Raw genomic sequence first — 21,959 nt, 5'->3', positions numbered from 1 at the left:
ATGGAGCTGCACCTAAGGTATGCAGATCAAATGGAAAATAATTTCAAATGGGTCTTCTACTCGTAGTGAAGGGGTAATTATAAATATTGTGAATCCAGATGCAAGTGCGTTCTTAGTGTCAAATTAACATAAAATATGTTTGGGTCATAGTTTTGAACAAGCTACTGGAGCTTCTAGGTATCAAGTCACCGTGCATTATTGCATTCAATATGAATCAGAATATGAATTTGTCATTCCTGTGTCTTAAGAGGCAAGTTTCTCACAATGACCCATGACTTGTATTAAATCAAGTGTTGTCATGTCTTTGACACGAGCAGATTGATACTGTCGGTGAAAAGCTGAGATATTCATTCAGATTTCATTGAGAAAGATGTCCGTTTTTTTGGACACTCACCCCCGACCTCCCTTTCATTTCTAATGCCACTGCGGTTTTCATGCTTTTTTTCTTTTCTTTTGGGGGATTTGAGGAATTCAATAACTGTCGAAATTGAATGAGTAATGGACTATTTTCCAGTTAAGAATGTACTTTATTTCAAAGCTGTGATCCAGATCACCTGCATTTGTGTCGAGGAAAAGTAAACCGCAAAAGTGGGTACGGTTTGCATTACCACAATTTATAAAACATTAAAGCGTTTTTTTTATTTCAAACCTTAATGACGTGATTGAGATTCGAGGATAATTCTCCACTTCACTCAATTTGCAGTTGAAACTGAACTGACCTGCTATGGCTGAGTTCCACTCCGCGGGGCACTGTGTCTTTCAAAAGGGATAGATATTTTTTACTGTTTGATGTAAGCCAATGGTGTGTACTTAAAGATAAATAAATAGATGAGAAAACGATGTGTGACACTTGAAACGACTCGATACAGGAAATGTAAAGTTAAGGTGTGATCTTTCACCCCGATGTTTCGTGTAAGGCCCGGTCATTTATTACAACTGTGCTTACTACTATACTTTTTCATTAAAATAAGAAAAAAAAACGTGTTTCTCGAGTATCATGATGTCATCATTTTTCCTTAACTACTTATTCTGCTGTGACCAGGGTTGGGGATGGTATTGAAGTTAATTTAATGAGATTAATTAATTAATTCATCTGCTTACACAAAAAAAAAAGGTAATTAGCCTAATTTAAAATCCATTGCAGAGAAGGCTGCTACAAATGTGGCTGTCTAAATAACACAACCTGTATAACTAGTCACCAAAGAGAAGGGTCATCTGGCTTTACTCTGTGCACTTTAGTTTGTAATTTCAGGTTTTTCCAGTTAAGAATGTAGTTTGAACTCGGTCCTCTCTCCTTTTAGAATCACATGGAAAAGATCACAGCTAACAATGTTCTCTTTTCATTTGATTTGAAAACGTAAAATCAGAGTAAAGACAAAATAACCATAAACAAATATGTCAGGTTTCATCCAAGAAAAAAACAAGGATAAGTTCGAAGAGGGGCACAAGGAAGCAAAGCTTATCTGGTCCTAAAATGTAACTCACTAACTTTTAATCTGACTACATTTGAAATGAGACACCTTTTTTTTACTTTTACTTACATGTTTACACCAGTCCTTTTATTCTTGAGTAAAATAGCAATATAGTAGCTACTTCTACTTGATATTCCAGTACGTTTTCCACCACTGCTGAATTGATCTACACCCACACTTTTTCAGACATATTTCGAGCCTCTATATCGAAGATGACAGAAGATCAATTTTACCAGCTCATAGGTCCCCTCTTTCTGTTTCTCTCTATCTCTCTCTCCACCTCAGAGGGGCACTATAATCAAACAATTGGTTGCAGTTCAGATCATTAGGTTCTGATTTCTTTATGGTGAAATAGAGAACACTCAGATATGCAGCTAGCTCATTTGCTCTCCAACAAAGGTGCTTAAACAACATGAATGAACCAGAAGAAAGCAAAATGTCCAGCAACACTTGGTGGCAGAATACGGATTATTTTATTTAAACCTTATAGAGCAGTGGTCTCCAAACTGGGTATAGGAGTATGTGGAGGTACTACAGGGGGAAAGGGGAAAAAGTACAAATGTACGAATAAATCATGAAGGAAGGAAGGAAGCTCACTGACAATCCTCAAAGATCGGAGGGAAGCTCGAGTGGCATCACTGATGACATAACTCACTGATGACATCACTCACTTATGACATCACTGATGACATCACAATTGCTCGAGTGACATCACTCGGAAGGCTGACTGACTCACAACCCTGGACAAACTAGGCTGGCAGCCAGATGATGTCATCAGTGACGCCGGACTGCATCTGAACAGGAGTATAGTCAGAGTGTTTGCTAAAACTCTCAAAGATGTTGCGCTTGGACTAGTCTCCTCTAGAGAGAGAGTGTCAGCGGAGGACCAAAATGCGAGACTCATTAGGCAATGAACAGCCAGGAATGGGTCTCGTGCTACTTTTGCATGCTAAAATAAAGCTGATAATGTACAATTTGATTCAAGAAAAAAAAAAACTTTCAGAGTACAACACAAACTGTCCATTTTGCTGCAAGTCGACAGTGCTGCTCAATCCAGGACCTTACTTCCTGGAACTCTTGAGAGTAAAAAACTGGTCCATTGGAGTGAATGGAGATGTCGCAACTCTTGTTACACGGCTCTGGTTTGGACGAGAGCCCAGCCCTATCACAACAGGCCAGTAAATCCCAGGAAGAGGAGTGGCACAGTTCAACACCCGTCACCCTACTCCTCCTTTAGTGTACCCATCTACAGCGTCCTGCACCACACATCCAGAGAGCCCCTCCTAACAACAGAGCCCCCTTTTCCTCCACAGGAGCCCACCTACGCTGCTGCTGTGGCCCGACCTGCTCCTCTGCCTCCCCCCAACACACCACAGAGTTGGAAGAGATCAAGGAAAAGCTACACATTCTATTCAGTAGACCCTGGATGGACGAGTTGGTAGGGTTGGTAGATAGATGATAGACCTCATCAGTCTTCCACCACAACATAAGTTTTCTTGATTTACATTACAATATAATCCAAAGCATTTTCTCAGAGTAGACAATCCTTAGTTATCTGAAAATGTTTCCAAATATTTAAAATCAATAGGTTAACTAGAAGGCACTCGGTACCTCTGCCAACCTTTGGCAAGTTTTGTGGTATTAGCCTGCCCTACATTAATCTGTTTGGAAGTTAAGGGCCTTTTTGTGATTGGCCACGGCCATTGCCACTCCCCCTTTTGGTTACTGGGCATGGAAAGTTAATAATTTCTTCCATGGCCCATGACCAACCTTTCTATGATACTAGATTATCAGGCCACTACGCGACATTCAAATCTAGTTTGGTGGGCATGTGTTTTGGGCTTTTATTTTGAAAGCTCTATGGCCTTTTATTTTGAAAGCTCTATGGCCTTTTATTTTGAAGGTTCTCTGCTTTTATTTCAAAGGTTTTGTGCTTTTGTTTCAAATGTTCTGTGCTTTTATTTTCTAAGGTTTTTAGCTTTTATTTTGAATGTTGGGCTTTTATTTTGAAGGTTATGTGCTTTTATTTGGAAGGTTTTTAGCTTTTATTTTGCATGTTGGGGCTTTTATTCTGAAGGATATGTGCTTTTATTTTGAAGGTTTGAAGGTTGGCAGCTTTTATTTTGAAGGTCTATGGGCTTATTTTGAAGTGCTGTGTGTGTGTGGTTTCGTAATTTATTGTCATCTTTACCATAAATTATTTATAAACGTAACCTACCTATTCATATATTACACTATTTATACAATATCACATTTATGGTCCATCCATGATCCCTTTATAATAATGCGAGTTTGTTTGCCAGAATGTGTCCATGAGAAACTCTAGCACTATTTATAGGACAGTATCACTTATATTGTCTCAAATTAATCTGTATACTGCTATGTATTTAGGTGTTGATGTATTTGTGTGCCTATGAGAGAGGGGAGACTTCTCATATGGATTCAATTCAGTGTGCCAAGCTTTGTCCTCTACTACAGCACAAGGCTGCCTGTTATTATATAATAATGGTGACGTAGGTTAATACTGTGTTCCCCATGCACACTCCCTGTCCTTGGCCCAGTAAACGTGTCAGTTTAGGCAGTAGTATTAAAGTGCAGGGGTGACTTAAATTCCCTGTGAAAGTGTGGTGCAATGCATTTTCTAACTTGCATGGCATGTGTGTGTGTGTGCGTGCGTGCGTGCGTGTGTGCGTGTGCGTGCGTACGTACGTGCGTGGGTCGCAGAGCGCGTTGTTGCCACTGCTGCCAGATCTCGCGAGAGAAACAAGCGGAGACGGGTTGCTTGCTTGTGTCTCTCGCGAGATCTGGCAACACGAAACAACACTGGTTGTTGCAGAGTCACTGCGTCTCTGGTTGGAGTGTAAACAAGGGTTATTAGGGAGAGGCAAAGTCTGGAAATAGGCCCTAACGTACACCTCGTCTGTTCTTTTCCGATAGTGTGGCTCAGAATGTATGTTGAGTCGCGGCTGTTTTCGTGTTAAAAGTCTTAAAAAAAGGTGCAGGTCGTGTTGGTTTTCGCGGAGACAATCCGAGCACAGAGCTAAGCCTGACGAGCTAGCTGCAGCTAGCCTGTCTGCCAGACCCTTCTCGCTAGCCTCACTGGCTAGCAGGATCCACTGTGTGCCCAGCCTGGGTCTTTCTCTCTTTACTGCTTCCAGGATATCTTTAACCGTGAGTAGTCTCTCTCTTTTTCGCCGCATATTGTCAAACATTAGGAATAGAAGAACGTCGTATGACCACCCAGCTAGCTCGTTAGCAGCTGAGGCTGAGCTAACGTACGTGCTAGCGTTAGCTCAGCTGGGTGGGAGCGATTATTATGAAATCCAGTGTTTGTTTACAAGCAGTGTTTGTGACACTTTTGTTTTTGACTGCTTTCAATGTGTATGCTGATAACGTTATTATGACTCACTGGGTTGGCTGCATTTATTCTGTCACGTTGTTTACAATTCCATGTGGCCCAAGTCACATTGATTAGCTGTAACGTGCGTATATACACGATACACCACAATGACAGATCAGCCCAAGTGTGGCACTGATGACATCATCACCGTTATCCATTCCTGAATGACTGACTCACCAACAAGTTTTGGGGTGAGTCAGGCATTCATTCAGTCAGTGATGGGCTACTGATTTGGTCAAGAGAAGACAAAACGCCTTCTCTTGACCAAATCAAGAGACTACATCACTATCACATCACTACATAATAATCTATATCTACTGATGACTGACCTTGTGTGTGTGTGTGTGTGTGTGTGTGTTTCAGCTGGGTGGTTGGTCAGAGCAGCCTCCTCCCACCATGGAGGCAGGAGGGAAGGACTGTGAGGAGGACACGCTGCAGTCGGCTTTCAAGAAGCTGAGGGTCGATGCTGAGAGGTGTGTGTGTGTGTGTGTGTGTGTTTGTGTGAAAGCTACGTTGGCAGGTGTCCGTAGCATAGGTGGCCGAAACGCCAATCTGAACATACAGTTTCTCAGTCTAGTCAGACGACGAATGGCTCTTTTCCACCACATATAACAGCACAGTACGGCTCTACTCTTACTGGCCTTAATCGTCTTGACCTGAATAGACTGATTCCACCGCAAGTTTACTTGCCTCCGCCGACAACTGGTCGTCATAGCGACCGCATATCCGCCCTCTGCCCGGCCCCATATATCTTCCCTCCGCCGTCCATTTGTATAACGTTAAATGAACACAAGGACATTTGAACAAACTGTAGATGCAAAATTGATGGGGAATGAAATCCCTTGGTTGTATGTTGAATGCAGGAGAGGACGTGACTTCAGCCGACGTGGCTTTGGTGCTGTCAGTACTACTCACTGCGACCATACCAGGAAGTAGGCTATAACATATAACGTTCAAATTAAATCCATACACAGAACTTTTAAACTGGTTATGAAATACTGGTGCCTCTATATGACATACATGGGCAAATGAGACCATCGGCCAGGAGAATGGATATCAATTTGTTGTTATTTACATGCATGCGGGGGACGGGGGTTACGCTACAGGGGGAAGGGAAGCCACCACCCCGGCGGCCACTCACCAGGAAAGGCAGCGGCTTCGCGAAACCCCCGCCTCCGGCCTAGCGGAACTTCTGCGTGCCACGGACCACGGTCATGGTTTACAGTCCGATTGGCGCGAGAATGTTTGTGGATTGTAGGTGTTTATGGTCCATTCGACTTTTCGGCTAATCTCTATTCATAGCTTTCAAGGGGCGTTACGTGCTGCCGGCGGTCAAAAAAAAAACTTGCCAGCCGTGTCGACTAGTTTCTCACGCTGTGTTTGTTCAGCCAAAATGCCGGATACCTGTTGTGCTATCGGTTGCACTAACCGACGAGGAGACACGCCTGGCTTGTGCTTTTACAGAATGCCGTCGGAGAAAGAAAACTCAGAAAGGAGGAGGTTGTGGATTTGTGCGATTAGACGTGGTTCAGTCGCTGGGGAGGGCAAATGGCTTTTTTTCTACCATCAAAGTACACACGTTTTTTCGGCCAACATTTCATCAAAGGTAAGCTCAAGTAACGTTAACGGGGTATTTTAATCATTATTGTAACGTTACTTGAGCTTACCTTTGATGAAATGTTGGCCGCAAAGACGTGTGTACAAACGGCTGAACAAACACAGCGTGAGAAACTAGTCAACTCGGCTCGCAGCGGAATGAACAAGTTTTTTTTTGACCGTCAGGTGGGCGTTCCCGGCAGCACGTAACGCCCCTTGAAAGCTATGAATAAACAGATATCTTGGCCCGTCATGTACGGGCCCGTCATCTCAGAATTTCTGGGCCAAGCTTGATACACCTTCTTCATATCCACAGTATCACTCTCTGTGCTGCGCTGTCATTGCCGGTCAAGATGGTTTTGAGTTTTTGTGAAGTGTTAATAATTCATTCGGATGTGTAAGCATGACTGGAAAGTGGAAACACATTTGAATTTGAGGACTTATGAGACTGGTATATCTGAACATCTGTGAATTATCGGCCCGCAATTTTGAAATAATTCGTCCGTGAAAAGTGCTTGAAATATATCATTACAAAAGAGTGGCAACCCTGTTTTTAATTCAACCATGTTGAAATGGGTGTTTATGTGTTTGTGTGTGATGCTGAGAGTTCTGTGACAGTTTCTAAACGTGTCTCTCTCTCTCTGTGTGCTGTCCCCACAGTTTGCCTGGTGCTGTGAATGTCTCTAAACGTGTCTCTCTCTCTCTCTGTGCTGTCCCCACAGTTTGCCTGGTGCTGTGAATGTCTCTAAACGTGTCTCTCTCTCTCTGTGCTGTCCCCACAGTTTGCCTGGTGCTGTGAATGTCTCTAAACGTGTCTCTCTCTCTCTCTGTGTGTTGTCCCCACAGTTTGCCTGGTGCTGTGAATGTCTCTAAACGTGTCTCTCTCTCTCTCTGTGTTGTCCCCACAGTTTGCCTGGTGCTGTGAATGTCTCTAAACGTGTCTCTCTCTCTCTGTGCTGTCCCCACAGTTTGCCTGGTGCTGTGAATGTCTCTAAACGTGTCTCTCTCTCTCTCTGTGTGTTGTCCCCACAGTTTGCCTGGTGCTGTGAATGTCTCTAAACGTGTCTCTCTCTCTCTCTGTGTTGTCCCCACAGTTTGCCTGGTGCTGTGAATGTCTCTAAACGTGTCTCTCTCTCTGTGTTGTCCCCACAGTTTGCCTGTTGCTGTGAATGTCTCTAAACGTGTCTCTCTCTCTGTGTTGTCCCCACAGTTTGCCTGGTGCTGTGAATGTCTCTAAACGTCTCTCCGTGTCTCTCTGTGCTGTCCCCACAGTTTGCCTGGTGCTGTGAATGTCTCTAAACGTGTCTCTCTCTCTCTCTCTGTGTTGTCCCCACAGTTTGCCTGGTGCTGTGAATGTCTCTAAACGTGTCTCTCTCTCTCTCTGTGTTGTCCCCACAGTTTGCCTGGTGCTGTGAATGTTTCTGAGGCATTGGCTCCCAGAGCGGTGCCTCGGGCTGGTCCTGACCCCAGCGGAGCCAAGCCCAAACTCAGCTGCCCAAAGGATAACTGGCATCATGGGTAAGCTGGGGTAGCAATCATCATCATCATTAGGGGTGGGACAAAATATCGATACTCACGGTATCGCGATATTTCCACTTGCAATACATTATCGATACACTGGCACCAAGTATCGATATGTTTATTTAATTTAATTTTTTTTTTTTTTTTTAATAAACAGGCTAAAATATTATGCTGTGTGTGGTAGTTGAAACATAGTTTCAAGTTGACGTTTATTTATGTTTGTAGTTGAAACAAAAACATAAATACTGTAGTCTACATGAATGGAAATGTTTGATCATTAATATCTACTTTTAGAAATTATATACTGTAGGTAGGTAGGTGATATAGGTTTTCTTGTTTTAATAATAATAATAAAAAGACTTAATGTGTAACTTTCCCTCCGTGGTATCGAAAATGGTATGAGTGAGTGAGTGAACTCTGAGAGAGTTCATGTCAATTCTGCTAATAAATACATAATACCTGCTTCTTGCCTTTTAGGGGTATTTTTTTCTCTTCAGTTACACAGATATCGTGATGTATCGTAGGTTAAATTTCTTCCAATATATCGATTATCGCAGAATCGCTGTATCGTGATAATATCGTTATCGAGGGCCAAGTATCGTGACCATATCGTATCGTGAGTTACTCCACGATTCCCACCCCTAATCATCATCATCAGTATATAAAAGGGAGCTAGGGCTCGCTCTGTCTGTCCCAATGATCACATCAGTTTGATATAATCCCCTTTGACTATACACACACGTTGCAAAATGCAAAGTCCTTACAAAGACAAAAGATGTTAAATAATTGCAATCTGTAGCAAGATGTAATTAAAAAAAAAGTTTTTCTATATGTAAAAACGGAGTCTTGCAGTCTTGTGATTTGTACGGCAAGTTTTCTTTGATGCCAAACTATGAAACTTATCTCCTCTCCTTGATCTACTGTCGTGCTATCACTCCTCCCTTCCTCCTCTCCCCATCTCTCTCTCTCTCTCTTTCTCTCCCAGCTGCATGAGGAAGACGTCTCGAGGAGCGTCCAGGACCCAGAGGCGTCGGCGGTCCAAGTCTCCCATCCTCCACCCGCCCAAGTTCACCTACTGCAGCAGCACCGCAGCGCCAACACTGTCACCCCCTAGTGGCTGCCTGAAGCACCAGCGCCTGGCCGTGCCCGAGTCTGTGGATCCTTGTCCCGGTGGAGATGGAACGACCCCTTCCACCGTAGCTGTCCCGGCCCAGAAAGAGCCCTCATGTTCGGGGGCCGCCGGCCACATCTGTCCTCCCGTGTTCGGAGCTTCTGCCGGGTACGACCCGAGTATCGGAGCTGGAGCTGCGGACCCCTGCTCCTCGTCCCAAGAGATCACTGCTGTTATCACAACCACTACGACCACATCCAGGTAGGCCTGCAGCTAACCATTACTTTCACTGTCCATTCATCTGCCCATTACTTTCTCCATGAATCCATTCATTGTTTGGTCTATAAAATGTCAGAAAACGTTGAAAAATGTGGATCAGTGTTTCCCAAAAACAAGACGACGTCCTGAAATGTCTTGTTTTGTCCACAACCAAAATATATTCAGTTTACTGTCATAGAGTTAAGAAACCAGAAAAGATTCACATTTAAGAAGCTGGAATCAATGGATTCCCCCCCTATAATTGATTAATTGGTTTGAGTGATTTTTAAAGGGGGGGGGGTCTAAATTCTCAGATTCCAGCTTCTTAAACGGAGAGATGATCAACCAAACGCACATTTCTAAACCTTTTTTTGAGGAGCTTAGTTGAGAACTAATCTATCAATCGTTGCAGCTCTACGTCCAGGCAGGGTGGGAGCTCCAGAGTGGCCCAGTCCAGCGAGGAGAGCAGGCCAGAGAACGGCACCTGTGAGGGGGCAGAGTCCAGAGGAGCAGCAGCCGCCGCCCAAGCCTCCGACTTCCAAGCCTTGTCCCAGCTCCACAGCAGCGCCTCCACGGCGGGCCCCTGCCCTCCGTGCTCCTGTGCCCAGAGAGAGGGCTCAGATCCCGGGGAGGGCCAGGCAGAGGCCGGGGCTCAGTGCCGGTGCCGCCGTCACTCCCTGCCCGCGGGCTGGCACGGGGTGGAGGTGTACTCCTTCACGGGGCTCCGAAACGTCATCGCCGAGTGTGAGAGGGGCCTGCCGAGCGGCGGGGGGGGGCACGCCGCTGCGGACTGCTCGCCGCACGCCGCCAGAACTCTCGGCACCGCCGACAGTACTGCCAGCACAGCTCTCAGCACCGCCAACAGTACTGCCACCACATCTCTCAGCACCAGTAATGCCGCCGGCGCAGCGCCATCGCTAGCGTCCGGCTCCCCTCGCTCCTGCTCGGAGCAGGCGCGCGTCTACGTGAACGACATCACTATAGAGGACCTTTCTGGCTACATGGAGTATTACCTCTACATCCCCAAGAAGATGTCACACATGGCCGAGATGATGTACACTTAAAACAAATAATATATGAGGAAAATAAAAGAAGGAAAATTAAAAAATTAAATAAGGAAATTAATAAGATAAAGAATTTGTTTTCTTCTGTTTTTGAAGGTAGAGGTGGCGGAAAGAGGGTTTGTAGGTAAATTAATGGATCCGGCATGAAAGTAATTGTAATTTAAATATACAGAATTAACTGTCTTTCACTCGAGGTCAAAGCTCTCCATTCATTTTTTGCCCCCTTTCCTCTGTTTAACCACCCCCCCCCCCCCCCCCCCTGCGCATTCTAGAACAGACAAACACAAGGGCGTGCCGTCTACTATTTCTCATTTTAGTTTTGACTTCCTGTATGTTCCCTCAACCCCTCCCCTTTTCATTTTCTTCTTTCTGGATTGTTTAGTTGACAAAATGAAGTTGCCAAAGCTGTAACGGGAGGAAGACGCAGGCTTGTAATGCCAGGTGTGTGTGAGTGTGTTTGTGCTGTCACACATCAGGCTTGTAATGCCAGGTGTGTGTGAGTGTGTTTGTGCTGTCGTGGCCTCAGAAGTCACCGTCTGGATTTCATTCCACTCGAATAAACAAGCAAAGCCTTTTTTGTTGAAAATCAAGTTGTTTTCTCTGTTTGAGTGAAAGAATATTCACACGTCACAGACCGAAGTCGTTAAAGGTTTGTGGGTTTATCATTTGAACACATTGTCAGGATTTTCTAACTGACCCACAAAAGGCCCGAGTTCCCAAAATAAACTACAATGATTTTGAACACTTTCAATGGCCCAAGCTGTCATGAATCTCACTGGACATATTAAGACTCATGTCAATTGTTCAACTCAAAACACCAAAATTGCAAGTTAGGCGGATGTTTTGTTGTCTGATACCAGCAACTATGTAATACAGTAAATTGGACCATAACCGGTTTTAAGACTAAGAAAGCTTGTATCAAATTGAATTTAAAAAAGCCATAATCTGGGAATTGGCCATATGGAAATTGAATGAGGTTCAGGCTAAAACGGGCTTAGGAACTACAACAAAAAGACAACCCTGCACGAACAAGAAATGTTAATAAATGTGTTTTGGTTTCATCATTTGAAGCTGAACTGGTTTGCCTGGCATTCATTAAATAATGCTCTTGATAATCATGTTCTCACATGGCTTGAAAAAGATGACCCAGTTTTGCCCCCGCTGTGTCCCGTATCTCCCGCTCATATATATATATAGATATGTGTGTCCCCGTATCTCCCGCTCATATATATATATCATCGCTCATATATATATATATATGAGCGGGAGATACAGGACACACACATATATATACATATATATATATATGGCACACTTTGTTATTTGACATACATTTTATCTGGTTTATAGACAGTTTCAACTTGACAACAATAACAACCGTCACAACCCACCTGAATATCCAGTTTACTTCCTGTATACATCGCTGAGCGCAGGCTGATATTCGGCTGATATTAAATGTTAACGTTAGGCCGTGTCTCCGACAGACACATTAACAAGGTAGCCTATTTCGGTCTTTATGTCTTGTAGTAGTTAGTAGTAGTTGTTGATAGTTGCCATAACAACCACCCCTGTCGGAAAGACGTGCACACGCTGGGTAGGAAGCGTTGTCCCGGAGGCGATATTTTTTTTCGGATGATGGCGAAGGCATAACCCGCCCTCTCTGCCTCTGATTGGCCTAGCGTCAAACTTCCATCCAAACACATTCGCTTGGCTATCCTGCATTACATCTCTGTTACAGTCTGTGGTCAGACCGTCAGACTCAGTGGGTCAGACAGACATACAGCAGTTACGCTTGATAGCCTGCATGAAAGACGCCAATGTGTTTATGTTTTTAATATAGTCATATCTATGGTTTATAACGCTGCCACTAATCAGAGGCAGAGAGGGCCAGGGGTGGGTTATGCCTTCGCCATCATCCGAAAAAATATCGCTTCCGGTAAGCTAGCTAGCTAGCTAATGTTAGCTGCTGGTTGGTTGGCTAACTAGCGAATGTTAGCCGTTAGCTAACGTTAGCGCGTTAACTAGACAAACACAGACATGCAGAGCTCCAAAAACAGAGCAATTCGTGATTTTGTTACTGTAGTTTCTGCAGAGTAACGTCCAGCACGAGCAAGTCGGGGGGAGGAAGTCCATATATGGTCTATCCGGTCATGGGGCCCAGGACATTACGTCATCACAGGATAACGCGATTGGCTGGCTCAGATTTGTTCAAATCTGAGCCAGCCAATCACGTTGTCCTGGGCTGTTTAAGACCGTGTATAAAAGGCGAACGCACAGAGGGGTGGGTGGGGGGAACCAGAGGGAGAGGAGAGGGACAGGGGAGAGGAGAGAGGGGGAGATGAGAGGAGGAGGAGGAGGGGAGAGGAGAGCGGGAGAGGGGGAGGGGGGAGAGAAGAGAGGGGAGGAGGGGAGAGGGGGAGAGGAGAGAGGGGGACAGGGGAGAGGAGAGAGGGGGAGGGGAGAGGGGGGGAGAGGGGGAGAGAAGAGAGGGGAGGAGGGGAGAGGAGAGAGGGGGACAGGGGAGAGGAGAGAGGGGGAGAGGAGAGGAGGGGAGAGGGGGGGGAGAGGGGGAGAGAAGAGAGGAGAGGAGGGGAGAGAGGGGGACAGGGGAGAGGAGCGAGGGGAGAGGAGAGGAGGGGAGAGGGGGAGAGGAGAGGGCGAGGAGAGAGGGGGAGAGAAGAGAGGGGAGGAGAGGAGGGGAGAGGAGAGAGGGGGAGAGAAGAGAGAGGAGGAGAGGAGGGGAGAGGAGAGGAGGGGAGAGGGGGAGAGGAGAGGAGAGGAGAGAGGGGGAGAGAAGAGAGGGGAGGAGAGGAGGGGAGAGGAGAGAGGGGGACAGGGGAGAGGAGAGAGGGGAGGGGAGAGGGGGAGAGAAGAGAGGGGAGAGGAGAGGAGGGGAGAGGAGAGAGGGGGAGAGGAGAGGAGAGAGGGGAGAGGAGAGGGGGAGAGAAGAGAGGGGAGGGGAGAGGGGGAGAGAGGGGAGGAGAGGAGGGGAGAGGAGAGAGGGGGACAGGGGAGAGGAGGGGAGAGGGGGAGAGGGGAGACGAGAGGAGGAGAGGGGGGGGAGTGGAGGGGAGGGGAGAGGAGAGGAGAGGAGGGGGCAAGAGGAGAGAGGGGGAGAGGGGAGAGGAGGCTCAGCCAAAACCGGCCACCAGAGGGCAGCGTTTGCCTGAGCTCATTGCTTCACACTGCTCACTGTTTGATCTGCAGTCAAGAAGTGAGGGTTCGAAAGTTGACAAAAGCATGACCTAGAACCATTGAGCTGGGTGTGTCTCTCTGAGCGCCCGAGGGGAGAGAGACAAGTCTGTTCTGAGGTGTGTGTGTCTCTCTCTCTCTCTCTCCCCCCAAGAGAGAGGGCATTTTGTTCTGACTCCTGAGCCAAACAACACGCATGGGGAAAACGCTAAGCTATCAAACCTGTTCTGGACCAATGGAGCTGCATGGGGAACGCACAGAGCACTCTACGCTTATGAAAGCATGTTAGTTTACAGCAAATTCTCAATCTCTGATTGACTGTCATCATGGTTCTGTGCTGTTGTCCCATTGGCGCAAGGGGTTTTCAGGCCAAAATGGCGGCAGCGCGGTTGTAAAAAAAGAAAAGCATGTTTCATCTCTTGCCTTCTATACCAGGGGTCTTCAACCTTTTTCAGCCCAAGAAGGACCCCTTGGTTGATAGAGAAACAGAGCAGCGACCCCCTACGATTAAACATAAAATAAAAATGGGTTGCATTTTAAGTTTTTAAGTAAGATTTTTAAAAATTATTTAAAAAAAAATGGCGGACCCCCTGCAGTACCTCTGTGGCCCCCCTGGGGGTCACGGGGCCGCCAGAATGAAGACCCATGACCCCTTTAAGAGCCTTAGTTTGAGCAACCAGGCCTGCAGGTGGGCTTGTATCGCCTCTCAGATACTCACTGCTGCCTGAAACCCGAAGCCACTCCCACACTGTCCCCGAAGCCACTCCCACACTGTCCCAAAGCCACTCCCACACTGTCCCTGAATGGCTTTTCCAATTCTCCCTGCTTCTGACTAAAGTTAAAGCACCACGATAGATCATCTCCCCTTAAGGGCTTCTCCCTTAATAAACAGGCTGCATGTGGGAACAGTGGGTTTATTTCAGTGGAACTTGGAGCTGACGTCACGTTAGACTGGAACCATGTGGCAAGAACACGTTTGTTGACTCAATACTGAAACTGATGGCAGATTGTTGATGGGATTTTTAATATAAACATACAAAACATTTTCCTCTTCATTTTCTTCCCCTTCTTTCACAAAATCAAGTTTCAAAGTGAGTTTAAATGTGAAGTAGGCCTATAGGCAAATACACCATGGTCTGAGTGAGTACTCCTTTCTGATTGGCTGGCAGGTGTGCATTAAAACCGTTTAGAACACGGCTCTCTCGAATACTCGATTCTGATTGGTCAATCAACAATATTCACCGGTCATTATTTCTCGACAACCGACCGCTGCTCTGCCACACCTGGATTAATCAGTTGATAAGAGCTTTTTGTCAGCAAACACTACTAATTAGACCAACCAGTTGCAGCTGTGGTGTCTTGTGTGCCAATTACGAATGAAACCGCTTTGCCGTTGAAAACGCTATTAAAAAATCTATTCGAATAATTATTTTTGTCAGATTATTGAATGATTTAGTTGTAGGCCATGTTCTAAGCGGGATAATGTATATTGAGGCGGTGATTACTGGGAAATAATGACCTTCAGGTGAATCATTAAGCCCTCCGCTGCGCGTCGGGCTCAATCATCATCTGTCGGTCATTATTTCCCCCGTAATCACCGCCTCAATATACATTATCCCTTACATAATGCACACGTAGTCCGGCTCAAGTCTAATCACATGCTGTGAATTAATCTGCTACCCAACCTGCACAGCTGTTTAATCAAACAGCACACTAAACGTTTGTTCAACTGGGATGTCAGCTAGTTTTTTTTTTACACAGTTTAGTAGTGAACTAAATTAGATCAATAAAATTGAGCATGGCATCACATTTGTGTTTCGTTCTACAAGACCGTGCGGCCTCCGTGTTCGAGGTGGGTGTTTTCAGAATCCACAATGTGGAATAGGGCCATAAAGGGAAAATCCGCGTCTCAGCCGACGAACGTTGCAGACTGGTGCTTCTCAGACCAGGGACAAATTATTCAAATTGAGAGAAGAGATCTGGAGCAAACAGTCAATTTTAGCAAATTTAATAGGTGCAACAAAAAAAAAGACTAACGTTTCGACACTAAACGTGTCTTCCTCAGAGTCAAACAGAGACATGGGAAGGATGACAGGTATAAATACTTCCCCTGCAGGTAAATCAGGACTTCTCATAGGCAGGGCATGATTACTGCATCATCACTTCCCAGCCAATGAAAAGTTACCACATACATACCTACATCCAGTGCAGGGACAGGTGCAAAGCACCAGTCAGATTAAAAGGTAAATACAATATAGCTGATACAATGAGAAAATCAACCAACAATACATAGAAATATCACAGGAAACAAGATAGGCTATTGTCCTCATTTAGACCAAGAGGAGGTGATATTATCACAAACATGGCTCTGTGGCTTCTCTAAAATTCTGGGGAATAGAAAAAATCCCCCCACTACCAAGAGGAGGTGATATTATCAACAAACTCCTCCGCAGAGAAGCTTTCTGGATCTATACTCTCAACACCATGGAGCCCTTTGGTCTAAATGAGGACAATAGCCTATCTTGTTTCCTGTGATATTTCTATGTATTGTTGGTTGATTCTCTCATTGTATCAGCTATATTGTATTTACCTTTTAATCTGACTGGTGCTTTGCACCTGTCCCTGCACTGGATGTAGGTATGGATGTGGTAACTTTTCATTGGCTGGGAAGTGATGATGCAGTAATCATGCCCTGCCTATGAGAAGTCCTGATTTACCTGCATAACAAGACCGGGCCACGTAGGAAATTTACTTTTTTTTAACAAGGGTTTAAAAAAAACTGTTTCTGCACTTGTGAAATATAGGATTTCGGCGTCATTTTGGATAACTTCCAGGACAATTTTATTAAATGTTGGGAAATACCTGAATTATGTAATGGGCTTGTCAAAATCTTGTCAAATAACTTTTTTTTATTTTTATTACCGTTATTTATACAGGGGGAGTCTCACTCTTTTTCAGGTTTGCCCTGTTCACATTCACGCACACATTCATACCTGGAAGCTGACCAGTACAACCTGATCTGCTGGCCACTGAGCAGCTCCGCCGGGGATTGAACCAACGACGCACACACGCACGCGTCGCACACACACACACACACACACACGCACGCGCACACACACACACACGCACGCACGCACGCACACACACACACACACACACGCACACACACACGCACACAGGGTTGGGTCATGTGCCTGGGCCCTGTATTTACCTGTAAATCAGTGGGCCTCAGAGCTGCAGGGCGGCTTGAGTGACACAACAACTGATAGCACCACATAGCTGCATGCCATAGGCTTGTATACACACCTACATAGACACACACACACAAACACACACACACCTACCTGCGTCATTGGAAAGTCATTACCCCCCCCCTCCTCCCATGCGTCTAAATGTCAGTGAGGACACATTTTCCATATGTGCAGTGCAGCAAACTGGAGGTTTGTAAACTGGATGGTTGCTTGTTTCAATCTGAAAAGTTAAAGCGATCATCTCAAAGATTTTCATGTAAATAAATTTCATTTCACAAATAAAGTAAATAAAGGTCAAGTCATGTTGTATCCTGTTAAGTCACTATCTGTCACAGACTGAGTTCACACAATGCTGATTCATTGAGCCTATGATGGTCCATTGATGGAAGGACGCCTTGACATTTTCAGTGTCCGTGGTTGGTCAATTCAGATGTCTGGCATTTTGTTATGGTCTTAGGGGGCACCGGGGCAGGGATGTAGGTTCCTGACAACTCTTCTGTGAAGTAGGATAACAAGCTACTTTTTTCCAGTCTCTGCTAGTATTGCAGGTGGTTACTATGGCCGAACAAACTGACTAATGTCACACAACAGTGTTTCGATCCCACCTGCAATTACCCAGTCTCCAAAATAATATAATATAATAGGCTATAATCTAATATAATAGGCTATAATATAATAGGCTATAATAGGGTATAATATAATATAATAACTGTGATGTCACTCAGGCAGTTGTGATGTCATCAGTGAGCAACTGTGCAACTGTGACTGAAGGTCCGATGGCGCGCAATTGCCCAACTGTGATGTCACTCGGGTAGTTGTGATGTCATCAACGATGTCACTCGAGAAACTTGGACAGTTGTTATGTAGGCCTAGTAGGCCCTACATGTTAGTTGAGATGTTAGTTTTAGTAGGCCTGGACTACTAAAACTAACATCAGTGATGTCACTCGCAACGCGGACAGTTGTTATGCACATGTAGTTGTTAAGTCTCCAGGAATCGATTGCGACGTACCTCACATAATCTCACTTCTTACTCAATGATACTTTGATAAGGATTGTAGGCGAAGACGCATATTTCTGACAATCTATATTGTCTATTAAAATGATATTAAAATCAATTTGAAATTTGAACAGGTAAGTAACCAATGCAGAGAGACCAAGACATGAGTTTTTGTGAGGGTGACGTGACGAGATCGTGTCTTGATTCTGGGGATTTCAGCCTTCCTTCCTGTCACCCTGCTGCTCTAACAGGGAAGCTAGTCTCTGTTGATTTCCTCTGAGTTTCAATGTAATCTCTGTTGATTTCCCCCGAGTTGGAGAGCGAGCCGCCGCCCGGCGCGGGGGATGCCCGCCCGCCGTGCACCTGCATCGGTCACATCCTCTCGTCGTAAGCTACCTCACTTTCTCATTCTGCGGCGCTGGCTTTCTCTCAAGCATCAAACTCTTGGAAGAATCTGCTATTGTCTGACTCTGACGGGCTTTTTCTTCTCTCAGTTCACAGAAGTGCAGCGTCAAACCACAGAGAAACCACCCACGTTTTGTCTGAGGTCCTGCGCTCAGCTAGCTTCCTGCTACCACCCAGAGCACAGAGTTCCACTGCAGCGGCTCTCATTTAGCAGAAGACAATAGGACTGTTGTCAGGCAGAAACCACACGTCTATACCAAGCAGCTTGTCTTCCAGGAGTGAGGAGGAGAGAGTCTGGCTGCTTGTCTTGTTGGCCTCCTCCTCCTGCAGATTGGAAATGAGACAAGGCTTCTGCATCCCACCGGACACATCATGATCATGTGAGGTTTCAGTTCAAGAAAACACCAAAATTGCAGCCATGTGTTTTATTCTTTTTATTTTCTTCCTACAATAGCAGCAATATGCTGTTTGATGGATGCTTTTATTCAAAATGCCTCACAACTATGGGTGCATATGTTCTTAGTAAGCGCCGGTCCAAAGGGAATCAAACCCACAACCCTGGACTTTTACTACGCACTATACAACTATTATTCATATTGGAAGAGTTCACTTCAAAAATACTATATATCCATTTTGGAGGGTCACAGGTTTGAGCCCTGTGTTACTTCCGGCTTGGCCGGGCGTCCATACAGGCACAATTTGGCCGTGTCTGCGGGCGGGAAGCCAGATTTGAAGGGTGTGTGTCCTGGTCGCTGCACTAGTGCCTCCTCTGGTCACCCAGTGGTTACTACAGCATCGCGATTCATTTTTCTGCCCCATGATACATATTGCCACATTGGTCTATTACAATATAGTGAATTTCACCATGTTGTCCCATCCCCACAAGAAACCTATATAAAGTACAATCATTCCTTTACAGCAGGGGCGTCAAACATACGGGCCGGGGGCCAGAACCGGCCCGCCAGAGGGTCCAATCCGGCCCACAGGATGACTTTGCAAAGTGTGAAAATGGCACTGAGAAGTCCTTCAGTCCAATGTGATGCACTCGTGAAGGCTAAGGCAGGTTTCAGACAACAGATTGGATCATTTGGTAGCTGAGATAAGCCTATGTGAAAACGTTTTCTTAAAATACCTGTAATTCTTGACACCAAAAGAAACTGGACAGTTTGGAGGCGTTGTTATTTGTACTGTAGATTATGCATTGATCTTCTTTGTCTGGCCCACTTCAGACCCAATTGGGTCGCATGTGGCCCATGAACTGAAATGAGTTCGACACCCCTCCTGCTTTATAGGCTACTTTTGTTCAAGGTTCAAAGTTCAAGGTTCAAGGTCAACTTTATTATCCTGCAAGGGGAAATTCATGTGGTCATACACGTCTTGATTACAGTACATACTGTACACATACACACGCACCAGGCAGTGCCAACAGTATCAAAACACATCATATAAAAATGTAATTAAAAGTAGAAGTGCAGAGTAATCACTATCAAAATACAAGCACAGCACAAAATACAGTTAGAATCGGAAATTCCCCAGGTATACTTAACTCCTATTTAGTGTTCTAATTGCCGTAGGCACAATAATGATTTGCTGTATCTTGTTGTTCTGATTTTCCGCTGTAGGATTCTGCCAGTTGACCTGCTGCTCACGCAGAACTTCAGGTGGAGAGGGTGGGTAGGATCATTAAGATCTGCTCACACAGAACCTCAGGTGGAGAGGGTGGGTAGGATCATTAAGATCTGCTCAGACAGAACTTCAGGTGGAGAGGGTGGGTAGGATCATTAAGATCTTCTCAGACAGAACTTCAGGTGGAGAGGGTGGGTAGGATCATTAAGATCTGCTCAGACAGAACTTCAGGTGGAGAGGGCGGGTAGGATCATTAAGATCTGCTCAGACAGAACTTCAGGTGGAGAGGGTGGGTAGGATCATTAAGATCTGCTCACACAGAACCTCAGGTGGAGAGGGTGGGTAGGATCATTAAGATCTGCTCACGCAGAACTTCAGGTGGAGAGGGTGGGTAGGATCATTAAGATCTGCTCACACAGAACCTCAGGTGGAGAGGGTGGGTAGGATCATTAAGATCTTCTCAGACAGAACTTCAGGTGGAGAGGGTGGGTAGGATCATTAAGATCTTCTCAGACAGAACTTCAGGTGGAGAGGGTGGGTAGGATCATTAAGATCTGCTCAGACAGAACTTCAGGTGGAGAGAGCGGGTAGGATCATTAAGATCTGCTCAGACAGAACTTCAGGTGGAGAGGGTGGGTAGGATCATTGAGGATCTGATCAGCCTTTTTAAGAATAAGGTCATCATACAGCTGTGCTGCAGACACCTGATCGACCTCCCGATGATCCTGCTTGCTGTCTTGATCGTGCGCTGAAGTTTGGCATGATGTTGGGCACCAATGTTGCCAATTGTGCAGATCAGACCACAGGACAGATATTGTGATATCATTTTTGAAAGAATGGTGTCTACCTGATTTGAGGACAACGCGCTTGAGTTATTTTCCCTGTTGGGTTAACGTTTACTAGAGATCACAGCAGAGAGCACAGCTCTTGGGATTAATTTGTCACTTGCCTGTCTTTCTATCGTCCCCAAAACCGACCTGTGTGACCACGCACGGCTCGTTCTGTCAGCTTCTCCTGAATCAAAGAGTCTCTTAGCTGTGTTTATATTCACCTACCTATTAACTTGACTCTGCCTTGACCTAAGCCTGTGATTTGGTGGTCATCACTCAGTCATACTTCACATGGACGGCAGCACACACTGCGCACAGAAAAGATGGAGCACAAACGTGTTTCCCAACGTGGGCGACGGGCCAGGCAGGCCTCAGGAGGATCAAAGTGATTCAGCCGCGTCATGGTAAATATGAGTTGGCACATTCTGACCTCCTTCTGCTGTTGGAAGCCTCTCTGCTCTTGGCTCCGCTCTGCTATTCTCTCATGTATAAATAGTCTACGTTTATTTAAAGACACATTTCACAATCAGGATGTTCAAAATGTGTGCGTGTGTGCGTGTGTGTGTGTGTGTGTGTGTGTGTGTGTGTGTGTGTGTGTGTGTGTGTGTGTGTGTGTGTGTGCGTGCGTGCGTGTGTGCGTGCGTGTGTGTGTGTGTGTGTGTGTGTGTGTGTGTGTGCGTGTGAAGCAGTGGTGTAGTAGTCTACTTTATTCTGCTGGGTATACTCAAAACTGACTTGTGATCAGGCAGTAATTAGGATTGCCTTATGTTTCTCAGACTTTTTCACGTCAAAGACCCCTAAACTGACACAAATTAGACCACGGAGGACCCCCCCATTTGATACGATTTTGTCCCAGGGTCCCCCATCTGATAAGATGTTTTTCTTTTAGATGTTTTATTACAGAAAGTGTATGAAACCCATGACCAAGACAGTCATACCTTCTGTCATTGTGTTACTTATGGATGGAATTATGGTGACAATAAAATATTCACCTTTTTGCTGGGGACTCCCTGGAATCCCCTCAAGGACCCTATGGGGACGGGAACCCCACTTTGAGAGCAACCTAGGTCCTAGAGAAACTAGAGCTCTCTCTCTCTCTCTCTCTCTCTCTCTCTCCCTGTCCCTCCCTCCCTCTGTCTCTCTCTGTCTCTCTCTCTCTCTTTCCCTGTCTCTCTCTCCCTGTCCCTCCCTCCCTCTGTCTCTCTCTCTCTCTCTCTCTCTCCCTGTCCCTCCC

At 45.6% G+C, this 21,959-nt stretch overlaps 1 protein-coding gene across 1 annotated transcript; it reads left to right on the top strand.

Annotated features, from left to right (window-relative positions):
• The first annotated feature begins 4,335 nt into the window (after nt 1-4,335).
• oser1 (oxidative stress responsive serine-rich 1) lies at nt 4,336-10,987 on the top strand. The gene is made up of 5 exons (XM_083661098.1): nt 4,336-4,643; nt 5,236-5,345; nt 7,867-7,986; nt 8,975-9,361; nt 9,771-10,987. Exons 1-5 carry the CDS (start codon nt 4,425-4,427, stop codon nt 10,420-10,422), a joined length of 1,488 nt encoding a protein of 495 aa, XP_083517224.1. The 5' UTR covers nt 4,336-4,424; the 3' UTR covers nt 10,423-10,987.
• The last annotated feature ends 10,972 nt before the right edge of the window (nt 10,988-21,959 follow it).

This window comes from Poromitra crassiceps (genome assembly GCF_964638095.1).
Source record: "Poromitra crassiceps genome assembly, chromosome: 25".
NCBI lineage: Eukaryota > Metazoa > Chordata > Actinopteri > Beryciformes > Melamphaidae > Poromitra > Poromitra crassiceps.
This window is presented reverse-complemented; position numbering and strand designations above follow the sequence as displayed.

Coding starts and splice junctions, on each gene's coding strand:
- oser1 (XM_083661098.1), top strand. CDS start 4,425: ATGTTGAGTCGCGGCTGTTTTCGTGTTAAAAGTCTTAAAAAAAGGTGC. Junction 5,346..7,866: donor CTGAGGGTCGATGCTGAGAG/GTGTGTGTGTGT, acceptor TTGTCCCCACAG/TTTGCCTGGTGCTGTGAATG. Junction 7,987..8,974: donor AAGGATAACTGGCATCATGG/GTAAGCTGGGGT, acceptor TTTCTCTCCCAG/CTGCATGAGGAAGACGTCTC.